At 38.5% G+C, this 14594-nt stretch overlaps 1 protein-coding gene across 12 annotated transcripts in view; it reads right to left on the bottom strand.

The window, feature by feature from the left end:
- The window catches only part of LOC109417226 (restin homolog), a 427171-nt gene that overhangs the window by 100188 nt on the left and 312389 nt on the right, over nucleotides 1-14594 (bottom strand). For all 12 annotated transcript variants that reach the window (XM_062850413.1, XM_062850416.1, XM_062850410.1 and 9 more), the window contains one exon: nucleotides 1651-1761. In XM_062850413.1, coding sequence (XP_062706397.1) covers nucleotides 1651-1761 — 111 coding nt within the window. The remainder of the gene's footprint in view (nucleotides 1-1650; nucleotides 1762-14594) is intronic.

Below are 14594 nucleotides of genomic sequence, written 5' to 3'. Positions count from 1 at the left end.
CATCTTAAAACATGTGTTGCCCTCGTATTACTGTTTATATTTTCTGAATCTCTCGATAGATTGTCCGAATACGTGTTTACAAAATATGATTACTCGAAATTATCGCCACGGATGATTTTCAATTGTTTTTATCGCTCTTGATTGCACCAATACTTGAAAATCTGTGAAATGTTTGTTATGTCAACGTACTGCAGACAATTTGGACGATCTGATTGAAGTCATGCCTTAACTTCAGAGAACCGTAGATTGACTGCAATGAGAGTTATTTGCACGCGGAAAACAGCGTTTAGCTCCAAAAACCAATACTACACCAAACAGGAGTAAGTATATTCCTCGAATAGATACCTGAGTACCCGAGATGGCCTGGTCGAAGTCAGGTCTTGAGTTCATGGAACTGTTGATAAACTGTAATAAGATATTTCATATATGTGGAACCTCTGTGCACTACCTAAACTCATATTTTATCATGTGTCAATGAGAAGGCCTCTCACAGCTAGTCCTAGGAAAATTTGATGATCTAAACGAAGTCATGCCTTGACTACAGAGAACCGTAGATGGACAACAATGACAATTATTTGCATGCAAAAAACAATGGTTAGCTCCAGAAATCAATACTGCATTGAACAGGAGTTAGAGGACAATAAAAACGTATATAAATAGTTTTCCCGTACAAACGAGCCAACTTCGGATTGCCAAATCTCTGTTATTTCTTAAACAATTGATTTCATTTTTCTATGGCAAACTAAAAACATGAAAAACATAGACTTAATACACAATTCAAGGTTCACATTTCGTTTCTCTTTAGTCAGTATCCCAATGATGAGCGTGAATAAAACAAAATGTAAGTACTTGGGCAATAGCTTTAATTCAGCTTTCATAAACAGTTTACAAAACAGAACAGCGAACAAAATATTGACAAGCCTTACCGTCTAATAATACATTCGTTCTAAAAGCTAGTTCGTGCCTTACCAACTATTCCCTAAACTATTAAATAAAACAAAAGCAAGGTATTGCATTCTTTATTGGTCAAGCCCACTTTTTCTTTCCTTCCAAAGAAACCATTTCCGATTGTGTGCAGCTGTGCATCGAAGAAAAATCGTTGAATAGTCATCTGCATTAAAAAAAAGTTCCGGAAGCCATATTTCATCGTCTCCCGTGAGACTTGATTCGTTGTGCTGTGCCATATTCTCTTCCGCTGCTGCTCCCAATTCAGTTCATTATCTTTCATTCTTTAATGAAGAAATAAAAATCAATTTCATCCTGCTGCTATCCGTTCGCACGTCTTTCGCGGTCTAACAAAATATCCAATCACAATTCAAGCCAACAGAACATCATGCAGGATGCAGTGCCGTTCGTGATTGCCGTGCCAGCCCTGGAACTCACGGCGCAGGTCGGCTATGCGTAGGGCCCGTCGTCGTACCAAATCGGCCCAACGGCCAATCTCGCTGTCGGTATCACGCTGAAATCAAATGGTAAACATTCGTAAGTTTCGTAAGAAATTAAAAATCACAACCCTCTTTTATTAATCCACAAATGACCAAGCGTCCCCTTGTTTCCAGCTTGGATGATGCACCGCGTCGTATTTCTCTCTTCCATTTTCTCTCATCTTTTGATCATTGTCTTATCGTTCTCTTCCCACTCTATTGTTACCTGTTGCACGTTCTTTTGGTACATGATTGTCTGATTGGCGGTTTCCTCCCGGTCGATTTCCCGCTCTCGCATCAGCTGCTCGATGTGGTTCTGTTTCTCCCGGAGGACGTCCTGTGGAACAGCATGGAAACGGGGAGGAAAAACAGGATATGGAATTAATATTTTAATGTCTATCAAACTGCGGACGGACGGGTATGGAAATGCCTTTTGGTGCGAGATTTCATTTTATTGGAAACTGAAGTGATTTATGATCTAATATACTGACAGATGCTTATTTAAACTTAATGTCAATCAATGTGTTATCCGTTATCGCTTTGTAAAATACCTGATTTCGTTGCAATCAGCTTCAATGCTAGAATTCATTTTATTTTAAAATACAAATCATTTATTACAAACTTACAATCTAGTATTTTTACAAATTTCCGATTTTTACAAATTTTGGGAACCGAATTACTGACAACTACAGCAATGGAAATAATCAAAATGACTCGCTAAATTAAAACGTATGTAAAACTTCTGAAACGCATAAGGATATTCGCTGTACATCGTATAAAGTACTATTTTTACTCACTATCGCATATATATACGGCTGAGGAACAATTTTCATCGCATATGACGTGATTTTTTGAACTTATTGCGATGTATCTTGTAAAATCATACAAGAGTGCAAATTAACTTTTATAATGTATAACTTCATCGTAGTAGATGTTTTATTGCGACGAACTTTACTTATTCGCAAGAGTTCGAGCGGACTCGCAAAGTGTCAATTGAATTCGCATAATTGCGCACTGCGATGATTATACTACTTCGCTTGGTACTTTTATTATTATGTCAGTTAAACTCGCAGTAGTGTACAAACTAAATCGCATAAAAGTAAAAATAAACTCGTTAAAATTTGCATACAAACTCGCATAAGCTAGAATCGTTAACGTTTTATATTGCGATGTGATATGTGATAACAATGCTAGGACAAAGATCCTGCAACACGAGCTTAGAGATTTTTAAGCCTTGCATTGTGATTTTCGAGCGGTAACTTCGAGTCGGTAAACACTGCAACTCTACTGAAGATTATCATCAAGAAGTTTCGATTTTGGGTTGGTAAAAATTGATTATTCACGAGTTGAAAAGTACGCAACAAATTCAGCTTTCGTCTTGTCTGCTACAAAAATTTCCGAGATCATGTCATTATCTGTTACCAGTTGAGATAATGAGTAATCGCAGCGCCTTCTTTGTTGCTTATTTTGTGCCTCTTCTGTCTGACAATTTTCTTCACTACATCAGTGAAGTGTGAAGTGTGGCTCGAAAATCCAAAGGTTCTCAGTTCGATACTGAGGTGACGAGAATTGTTTTTTTCCAATATTATTAAGTCGCATAAGATGCTATATTACGTCGCAATAGTGCACACCGTGCATCGCATAAGGTATCGCTTGAAGTCATATAGCGTTATTATTTTTCCGTCAATGCACGTATAGCACCTCCACTTTTGTACGCATAAGGCACTTTTACTGCATCTTATGCGATGTAACTTCATCGCATAAAAGTACGTATAACATGAACATAAACTCCAATTTTGTGGAAATTTATAATCAAGACGTTCGTGAATTTTGACTGAAAATTGTTCTTCGAACTGGCTTTCTCAGTCTAGGGATTTTTTTTTTTTGGGAATTCATCAGTAATTCTTTAAGAATTAGTCAACTTCTTCGGCAATTCCTTTGGTTCCCTCCGACAATTTCTTTGAGAATTTCTTCAGTAATGCGCTTGGAATTTCTTTCAGAAAATGTTTCGGCACATCCTTCGAAAGTTTCATCGGTAATTATTTCGGAAACTTTTTCGAAAATTCATTTCCTTATATATTTATTTGGAAATCCTGAATTTGATGATGATGATGATGATTGTGTACCCACCATCAGCGCAAGGATTACCTATGGCTGCAGAGTCATACCGGAAGGGCATGATCTACCTGATGGTTTGTTGTAGCAGGGTAAGCTAAATTTACTGGAGACCTTCGGAAGACAACACGATGGTTGTTATCTCGTGACAATTTATTTGGAAATCCTGAATTTCATCAGAAATTCCTTCGGTAACTTTTTTTTGTGAGTTTCTTTTCCAATAGTTTTATTATTTTCTCAAGCATTTTTTTAATTATTCCAAAAATTTCTTTTGATATTTCTTCAAGTTTCTCCAACAACTCTTCCAACAATTATTTCGAGAATTCTGCCGACAATGAATCTGAGCATTTTCTCGCAAATTTCTTTGGTTATGTCTCCGGCAATTCTTCAGCATTTTTTCGGGATTTTTTTCGGTAAATCTTTTGAGAAGTACTTTATCTATTTCTTAAAGCAATCTTTCGGTAATTCTTTTGCGAATTCCTTCTTCAATGCCTTTTAGAATTTTTGAGATGATTTCTTCGATATTTTTTAAGTGATAGTTTTAGGAATTCCTGTTGCAGATTGTTTCGGAATGCCTTCAGCAATTCCGATGTAACTTGCTTAGAAAATTTCTTTAGGAATTTTACCTGCAATTCCTTTGGAATTTTTTAAGGCAAATCTTTTGGAGACTTCTTCGGTTTGGGAACTTCTTCGGTTATTTCTTTGGAAATTTCTTCAACAAATTTTAAACACATTTCCATTGGGAATTCTTTTGAAAAAATGTTCAGAAATTCACAATTCTTTCGGCAATTCCTTCACAAATTTCTTTAATGGTTTCTCCAATAAATTCTTGCTTAAAATCTATCTATCTGCAAAATGCAAACACACCCGTTCTTCACTATTCCTATCAATATTCCATTATACCTCATTCTCATTAGACCTCACCCATTATACCTCAATCATGGCTCCGGAATCATCCAAATATTTTAATTTCTTTTCAAATCAGACAGGCCTTTTTGTAAATTTAGGCCATTGATCGTATTTTTTTTTATTGATTTTGAATAGATCTTTAAAATTCCTTGAATTATCGATAAGAATAGAGCTTTACTGGAATAACCACCGATGAAAGGGCCGAACTGCAAGAGCCAAACTGAAATAGAATGAAGAAAAAGGCCTAACTGATTTTGGGATTCTTGAAAAGGATTATCTGCTGTACTGAGAAAAGTCTTTCGTTTTTCAATAGTATCAACCAATCTGGAAAAGCAATCTTCTAATGCGATTATCTCAATGTTTACGTTTTGCAGATAGGCTCTTTCCAAATGTTGCGCTAGAGTTCCTTTGAGAGTTTATCTTGTAAAATGGTTCGGCGATTTCTTAAGAAATTCCTCAAGTAATTGTTTTGGGAATTCATACCGAATTCCTTCGAAAACTTCTTTGTGAATAAATTCGGATAAAAGGGCCCATATAGCCACAGCTGTAAAGGCATAGGTAGTCAGCATGACCATGCTGAGAGTGACGGGTTCGATTATCGATCTTAGAGTATCTTCGTGCCTGTCACACGATATACCCATGCAAAACGGTCATTGGCAGAGGAAGCTCTCAGTTAAGCAGGCTTAGTCACAGTGGGGTCGTTACGCCAAGAAGAAGAGAACTTGCGGAAATTTCTCTGACAACTCCGAAGAAAATTAAAAAGGAATTATTGAAGGATTTTTGAAGAAATTACCGAAGGAATTTTGAAAAGAAGTGAAGAACATTGAAGCAATGCACAGTAGAAAATCTAACGGAATTCCCATAGACATTTCCACATAAAAAAACAAATGCCAAAAAACTTTCTAAAAAATTCCGAAACTGTTTTCGGAGAAATAAATATTAATACAATAAAACTCTAAATAATTATAAAAAGGATCCCAATAAAATTGCTGAAGAATTTTACAAAATATATTGCCGAAGGAAATTTAGAGGAATTCCCGTTGAAATTTCAAAACAAGTTTCCAATCAAATTTTTGATCAAATTCTAATGAAATTACCGAAGAAATTCTCAAAAAACTAATCTGCGGAATCCGCAAAGAGATAATCAAACAAATATCCAAAACAATTTCCAAAGAAATTCCCCAAGAAAAAGACGAAGAATTTTCAAAGGCATTCATTATGCAATTCAAAGAGCATCATAGGAACCACAGAAATTGATTTGATTTGTCTTTATTATAGAGACTTTCAACCATTGGTTGGTTCGCCTCTTTTCTAAAATCACAGAAATTACCGAATCAAATATTTTGCCGAAAAAAAAAACCAAATGTACTATTGAAGGAAACAGCGAAGGAATTTCCAAAGAAATTCCTTAAGAAATTCATAATGGTCAAAATAATTGCCTTAACTAAACAATTTCTTAAGATATGCTGAGTTCGATTCTAAAATCAAAATTTTAATATGAACACTATCACCATCAGTGATGATCCATCTTTAGGGGTGTTGAGATAATTTCATATTCTGAATCTGCACGCCAATATGAGTCAAAATCCAAATTTACAAGAAATTTGGTGGCCGGGAACCTCTTTAAATATCAATTTAAAGTTTGTATGGCGAATCACCCCTTGTCACATTTTAGACTGGGCGAAGCTGTCAAGCAGTTGCCCAGCTGCCACGAGGTGAATTCAGAAAACGACCATGAAATTGATTTAAGGTATCGTAAATCATATAAATCATAAATCATATTGCAGATGGGCCCTTTTTAAATAGAACATTAGGAAAGAATTTCTGAAAGAATTGCCAAAAAAAATTGTGAATTGTTGAAGATTTTTTCAAAAGAAATCCTAAAGGAAATTTCTATATGATCTGTTGAAGGAATTTCCAAAAGAATAACCGAAGTAGTCTCCAGATGATTTACCTGGGAAAATTCCGAAGGAACTTTTGATTTAATACTTAAGAACATTTTCTTAGCAAGTTTCATCGGAATTGCCGAAGGCAATCCGAAAGAAACTGCAACCTGAATTCCCTAAATAATTACTAAAAATATATCGAAGAAACTATCTCTTAGGAATTGAAGAAGAGGCTCACAAAAGCATTGTCAAAAGATTCCTTTAAGGAATGGTTGAAGAAAATCCGAATGGCAACGACAAACGAATTCCTAAAAGATTTATCGAAGAAAAGCTCGAAAAAAAATGCAGAAGGAACAGCCGAAGATACCAAAGAAATTTGTGAGGAAATTCTCAGATTAATTGTCGAAAGAATTCCCAAAGGAATTGCCGGAAAAGTTGCTGGAAAAATGACAGAATATCGAAAGAATTTCTGAAATAATGACAAAATGATACTATAAATACTAAAACGATTGGCAAAGAAACTCTCGAAAAAAGTTTCCGAAGGATTTTTCGAAATAATTTAAGAAAAATTGCCATATACACTCCTAAAAAAACTGCCGAAGAAGATTCCAAAGTAATTACCGATGAAAATTTCAAAGGATGCGCCAAAAGGTATGTTCAAAGAGAAGAGAAAATCAAAAGATACATACTTTGATCCTTCCTCTAAAAGTGTATGGAAACCGATATGGAAGTTACCTGTTCTGTAACTTGGTTGGTTAAAGCGCCGGTCTAGCGAATACGGAGTCGTGGGTTCGTATCCCACCAGAACGCGATTTTTTTTTAACAATTTCATCTGTGTTTCTAATTTTCAAGTTTTCCCCAGTACTACAAATTTATTTATTACAGAAAATACGGTGCTCATACGTTCGAAAATTCCAGCAATTGCGCAAAAGATCTCTCGTATAATATTAGAAAACGAGATGGCTGCCTGCGATTTTTTGTAAAATGCTGGTAGAAAATGAAAGGTTTTTTAATAAACTTCTTCATTATTCCCGCTGTGGTACTGGGGATTATTTTTTATTATCGTACAAATTAGGCCGAGGGTCTCAGATTTTCATGAAACTTTTTCCACAGGCAGGCCTTATGGATATATGAACAAAAAAAATTGAGAAAAATTCAGGGTCGTCTATTTTCCCGGAAAACTCAGGTGGATTTTTTTTTGTATTCCCCTGACACTCCTTACTTTGAAAAATCATAACTCAAGAACAAAGTATCATAGAAACAAAGTTTTTTTAGAAATGTTGCAAATGTGAAAATGTGTTTTCTTTGAAATCCAAAAAAAATATGAACAGGAAAAAGTTTTCCACAAAATTTTCCACAGTTGAGAAAATTCGTAAAGAAAATCCGGAAAAACAATGCCCAAACTCGTGGAAAATTTACAAATAAAAAAATATTTTTGAGAAGATTATTTCATAAGCTTCTATCGCTGAAATTTTTGGAATGCACTTTTTTCTCGTTTTTGAGTTATGGCCAATTTTGTTGAAAAATGCCCAAATGTGTCATGTAAGCCTTTCCTTTAAAAAATCATAACTCAAGAACGAAGCATCGTAGAAACAATGTTTTTTAATGAAAATGAAAGCAAATCCAAAAAAAAATACGAAGTGGAAAAAGTTTCCCACGAAATTTTACACAGTTGAGAAAATTCATAAAGAAAAGCCGGGAAAACTATGCCCGAACTCGCGGAAAATTTTCAAAAAAATATTTTTGAGTAGGTTATTTCATAAGCTTTGATCACTGAAATTTTTGGAATGCACATTTTTTTATTTCCTGAGTTATGGTCAATTTTGTGAAAAATGACTTTTGGGCATGTACGCATTCTTCACATATGATGATTTTTCTCAACGGTGGAAAATTTTGTGAAAAACTTTATCCATTTAATTTTTTTGGATTCCTGAGAAAATTTGCTTTCATTTTCATTAAAAAACTTTGTTTCTACGATGCTTTGTTCTTGAGTTATGATTTTTCAAAGAAAAGGCTTACAAGACACATTTTTCAACAAAATTGGCCATAACTCAAAAACGAGAAAAAAGTGCATTTCAAAAATTTCAGCGATAAAAGCTTATGAAATAACTTTCTCAAAAATATTTGTTTGAAAATTTTCCACGAGTTCGGGCATTGTTTTTCCGGCTTTTCTTTACGAATTTTCTCAACTGTGGAAAACTTTTTCCAGTTCATATTCTTTGGATTTCTGAGAAAACTTGCTTTCATTTTCTAAACAAAACTGTGTTTCTATGATGCTTCGTTCTTGAGGTATGATTTTTCAAAGTAAGTAGTGTCAGGGGAAAACAAAAAAATTCCATCTGAGTTTTCCAGGAAAATGAGCGACCCTGAATTATTCTCATTTTTTTTGTTCATATATCCATGAGCCCTGCCTGTGGAAAAAGTTTCATGAAAATCTGAGACCCTTCGGCCCAAACCCGTACGGTAATAAAAAAAAATGCCCTACTTACACACAATTCCTATGAAAAACTGCTTAAATATGGTGACATATTTGCATCCCTATTATTTTTTAATGAACTTTCCCAATTTCAGGAGAGATTCAATCATCGATACTATCTAGAAATCTGTCAGCAAATTTAGCATAAAATTTGTTCGTATATTTTCAAGTTTTTTTTTTTTATTTCTGATTCCATAATGAGAATTCCTCAAACGTAGTTGTGCCAAAAAAATATTCGACGATTTTTTTTAATTTAAATTAAGAACAACCTTAGGTCAAAGAAGAAAAAACTATTTTCTGAATATTTTAGCAACCACTTTGATGCATCGTTAGTATCCCGAAATTTGATCACACCACTGAAATTCGAAGATTCAAAATAAAAATCGACATTCTCATTTTTTTTATTCGCGTTTCACCGCCTTCACCGTCAGCCAAATGTTTTTATTTTTTTATTCAAATCATTCAGTCATGATGAGATTTTTTTCTCACATTGTAAAATGTCCAATCTATGGTAACTGATGTAAAATTAAATAAACAAATAAACAATAAACAAATGGAGCAGATAAATAGAATTTCAATCAATCGTGTTGTGGTGATTGGAAGTATAATCGGGAGTTATGGTCCATTTAGCCTTCTCCGTGAAAATTGTCAGTGATAGAAAAATGAATGAACAAGTGAAAAAAAAATCATTCACCAAAATGAATTTTATTTTGATCCCTCAGTGTAGGGGATTTTTTTTATTATCGTACAAATTGGTACCAAGGTTCTCAGAATTCAATGAAATTGTTTTCACAGGTAGGGTTCATATGCATATACGAACAAAAGCAAAATTGAAAAAAAATCAGGGTCGCCTAATTTTCCGGAAAACTCCAGTGGAAAACCAACATTTTCCACAGACACCACCTACTTTGAAAAATCATAACTCAAGAACGAAGCATCGTAGACACATTTTTTCGTGAAATCATAAGCAAATTTTCTCAGCAATCCCAAAAAAAAAAATACAAAATGGAAATTGGTTTTCACTGTTGAGGAAAATCGATTGGAAAAGTCGGAAAAACTATTTTCGCACTCCGGGAAAATTCTAAAAATAGTTATTTATGCAACAAGTTGCAAAATGATGATTTTTTCGGCACGAGTCGTACATTTATCCAACGAGGCTTGCCGAGTTGGATAAATACGACGAGTGCAGAAAAAATCGAGTTTTGCAACGAGTTGCATACAACATTTTTTGTAATTACGAAAAATACCTATCTAGTATAATATATTCTCGCAACACAATCATGTATCAGGAGGAACCACGTGCGAGCATCCATGCTCATCAGTGTAGTTTTTTTATTCGATCAGGTAGGCTATGGTGTAGCATTTGATCGAGCTCCCGTTGTCAAACAGTTGTTTGTTGGCAAAGGCAGAAGTCGCTAAAGTACCTCCACCAGCTTCTTTCTCACCCGTACTGCCATCGGAATCAGAATAAAAGTCGTCTAGATTCATATTCCTGCTGGAGAGTGGATGTAGAATCACCAGCTGAATCTACGGATAACACGAAATTCAGTGCAAAGTGTGTGCTGGCAAAAGTGCCGAAAAGTGCTACTTTTCGGCACCTTTAAGAGTGCCGAAAAGTAGTACTTTTCGGCACCCTTGCATCAGAAGAGAAAAGTAGGCCTTTTCATGACACTTCAGCCAACTGAAAAGTGAAGTTTTTCAGAACGTAATTACAAAAAATATATTTTTGGAAGGGAATTACATAAGCTATATTCTGTTAAATTTTCAGGATGTGGTTTTTCTCCGTTCTTGAGTTATGACCAATTTTGTGTAAATTTTCCAGATGTGCTATATGAGCCGTTTTTATTTTGAAAAATCATAACTTAAGAACGAAGCATCGCAGACACAATGTATTTTTGTGAAATCGTAAGCAAATTTTCTCAGCAATCAAAAAAAAAATACAAAATAAAATTTGTTTTCCACGAAATTTTCCACTGTTGAGGAAAATCGGTTGGAAAAGTCGTAAAAACTATTTTCGAAGATCGGAAAAATTCTCAAAACAAATATTTTTGAAAGGGAATTACATTAGCTATTTTCTGTAAAATTTTCAAGATGTGGTTTTTCTCCGTTCCTGAGTTATGACCAGTTGATATAATGAAATAAAAAACCCCTGTAGCATTTTCAATATTCATGTTGATTGTACTAATTGATAATGAAAATTTTAAACTCTCCTCCATTCAACAATCCACCGAAAACGTTAAGCTACTAACTAAATAATGTAATCCATTGAACTGCTTACTGAACCGAATAAATAATATCCTGCAACAACATACTGTTACCATACGGTAACTTTGAGTTATTATTTATGGTGGGGGACTGTAGGGAAAAATATTATATAGCGAGTCAACGATCAGTTTAAATGAGTGGGCGTCGTGCGTGTCGGCCCAACGCGCGAAACCGTGCGCCAATACGCGCGGAAAGGGTGGTGAGTTTCGCGAACCGTCTGAAGTGGGCAGCGATGTGGGCGGAAGCACGGCGAGTCTCGGAGAGAATATCGAGCGATGGGCTACGAGATAGGGCACGACGGATGATCGGGATCAGTCTTTTGTGGCTTGCCCAGAAGTAAGAAGTGTCTTTTTAGCGAGTGTCATTTAACACGTTTTGAGGTGTGCGAGAGCGATTTTTGCACGTTTAAGAAGTTGTGGAAGGAGTATTTGTTCCGATTGTGCATCAGTGCCATCCTTTTTCTCGGCTGTTCATCGGAAGTCTGGGTATTTGACGCCCCAAGACTTGGCACCGTGCTGACGTGCTGGTAACGGCCCGCACCACCTCTACGACAACCCGCGGAGGCCCCGAGCCGGTCCGACAGCTACAATTCTCCTGCGACGGAATCCCGCCGAAATCAACACTTCCCGTCCGAATTTTCAAGCCTTGGAGGGCGAACCCGCCCGAATCTGAAGACCGAGGTTTCTGGCCAAGTGTTTCTCCGCCGGTCAGTGACAGGCACACCCGCGTGGGACAGCATCGTGAAACCCACGTGGCCCGCAACGGCCCGCCAGCCCTCGGTCCTTCTTCGAACTCCTCGCCCATCTGCCGGAGTGACTCAAGCCTACGGCCGTGCGCCGGCCAGCCCCGACGGGTGTATCCCTGGCCTCGTGAACGAAGCCGATTTCCGCTTTCCGGCCACCTTCGAGGACTAACCAAGTTTCGGCCGCTACCTGGACGCCGATTGTTGACTGCGGATCCCTCTCGTCAAAGCGATACCGCTGAGCGGTGCACCTGCCGCCAACACGCCTGAAGGCCATCGAGACCGCCGGAATTGGCCGCTACCTGGACGCCGACTGTGGCGCGGACGATCTCCGACCTCCCCCCCGACCACCCGTTACTTCCGCCGGCGACCCGACCGGAATCCGACGTGACACGTGGGCCTGTGCAGTGCACCACCTCCAGCTGCTCGACGCCACTCAAGGAAGAATAAATTTGTTAAAAGGTAATTCTAATCCATTTTTTTTAGGACCGACCCCACTGAAAGCTCCCCCATCGGAAACGCCCTGGGACCCGGGAGTCAGAAGAGGCCTTGAGTGCCCACCCCGGAAGCGGCCGCTGGCTCTAGACCAGCCGCTTGGGGCTTTGGCCCGTCCCCGTCTGGGACGGCGCATGGAACTCCCGGGGTCAAATATAGTTTCATTGGCGCCCAACGAAAAAAAAAACCATCAGTGGTTCCTAGGAGGAAAAAAATATTCCCATTAGAATATTTTTTTCTCACTAGCGTTGGGGGGGTTTTCAAGAATTAGCATTTCTTAAAAATATCCACTCTGGTCGCTCTTGAAGGAGAAACATATAGACAAATTCATTATGCACTCTGGTGAAACTCAAAAGCGAAATTCAACTTTGTGAAAGCAACGCGGGTAGAAAAGTTTTGTCACTGTCGATTGCCAGGCTCGTTCAAACGGTTCTAAACATTTTTGTGCATCTGAGTGCCCGATACCGACGATTATTTTCGTCCGTGTAGATAAATTTGATCCTTCTCTTCACGTTATCAATCAACTGCGATCGCCGTAAGTATGCCGCCGCGCGTTTCCGTATCAGGTCCGGACTTCAGCGTCCTTTATCTTGGTATGCGGGTAGACCACCTGTCACCCGGGGAGCTCGATTACGAGCTGTTTCTTCGTAATGTCGTAATCGCGGACGACGAATCGCGGTGTAAGCGTCGGAGGAGATTGAAACAGATCCTTAAAGATGAACGAGAAGGTCATGAATTTATTATTCATTACGATCAAGACCCTGAGGTTGATCTTGATGCGTGCAAGCACATTTTCAGAAACATTGAGCAGAAACTTTCACAGCCCTTGACTACGCAAACTAAAAATGTTTTCCAAGCCCGATTGTTGCACTTGGGCCATCGCCTCGCCGTCATTAAAAATCATTCGAACGGTGAGCTACGCTTACAAGCCGGCGAGGCATTTCGAAGTGTTCTCGACCTGTTTTCAGAGCACTTTTGGTCAGATGATGTATTTTTTGCAACATCTGACCCAGATACCGACGATGGGTCTGGCCTCTTGGATGAAGCAGCTGGAGGAACTGTAGAGCCACCTTCATCCGCTTCAGGAACAAGCAGACCTACAGGGGCGATTCCTAAACAAACCGAACAGGTCAAATACGTGACTGAGGAGAAATTTAACCAGGCCATGACAGATATTGGGAGCTTGTTTAAGGCCTTGTCTACCCAGATCAGTGGTCTTAAGGAGGAAATAAAGAAATCTCGTTCTCCAACTCCGGTTCCGAAACTTAATAGCACAAACCCGTTTTTCGAACCCCCGGTACAACCCGAGGTAGCTCCTTCAGCTCCGCGAGTAAATTGGGCAGATTTTGAGAGTGGTACTAGGCCTACTCCGGTACCCAATCCACCAACAAAGAGAAGTGCGGCTTTTCCGGAGTCGACTTTGGTTGGGGCAGAAGTGTTGAATAGTTCTTTTCAACGAAGGCTGGACGACCTATCGTTTACGTCTACGGTGGATGAGGATGTACCAAGTAGACAGCCCGAGCCAACTCGGGCAGCTCCGACTATTCAGTTTGTACCCCAACCATACCCGGTCGCTCCACATCGAAAAGTTACGCCCGTTTCCCAGTGGAAAATTAAACGCTACTCGGGAAACGATCAAGGTCTTGGGCTGAACGACTTTCTTTCGCACGTCCAACAGCTTGCCATTTCGGAACATGCCTCAGCCGATGATTTGTTTGATTCGGCGATTCACTTGTTCGACGGCGCAGCTCTTAGCTGGTATACAGCGTGTCGAAGTAGGAATTCCCTACATGGGTGGGAGCATCTGGTCTACGAACTCAAGAACGAATTCAGACATCCAGATCTGGATTCGGTATTGCGTACGAAAATTTATCAAACACGACAACAAAAGGGGGAATCATTCCAGCAATACTACCTGCAGGTCGAGAAACTCTTCCAGGCAATGAATCAAGTGATGCCGGAGAGTGAAAAGGTCGAAGTTCTCAAAACGAACTTACGGTACGACTGCCGTAAATCTCTGGTTGGCAGGAATATCCGAACCTTGAAAGACCTTGTTACCATTGGCAAAGAGTTAGATGCTACTGACTTCTCTGCATTTTCGAAGGTGTTTGGTACACCTAAGAGGGAAACCTGCGTTATTTCTACGGGGAACAGTGGACAGTCCGGGACGAGAACATTCTACTCTCGGAGCAATCCACCACATTCGGGCAAAGGTTCAAATCCCCCGCAAAAGTCGTCCAAGCCAAGCGCCAGCAACGCTAATGGTACGTCTTTCAAACCAT

This window comes from Aedes albopictus, chromosome 2, assembly GCF_035046485.1.
Source record: "Aedes albopictus strain Foshan chromosome 2, AalbF5, whole genome shotgun sequence".
In the NCBI taxonomy this organism is placed as follows: domain Eukaryota; kingdom Metazoa; phylum Arthropoda; class Insecta; order Diptera; family Culicidae; genus Aedes; species Aedes albopictus.
This window is presented reverse-complemented; position numbering and strand designations above follow the sequence as displayed.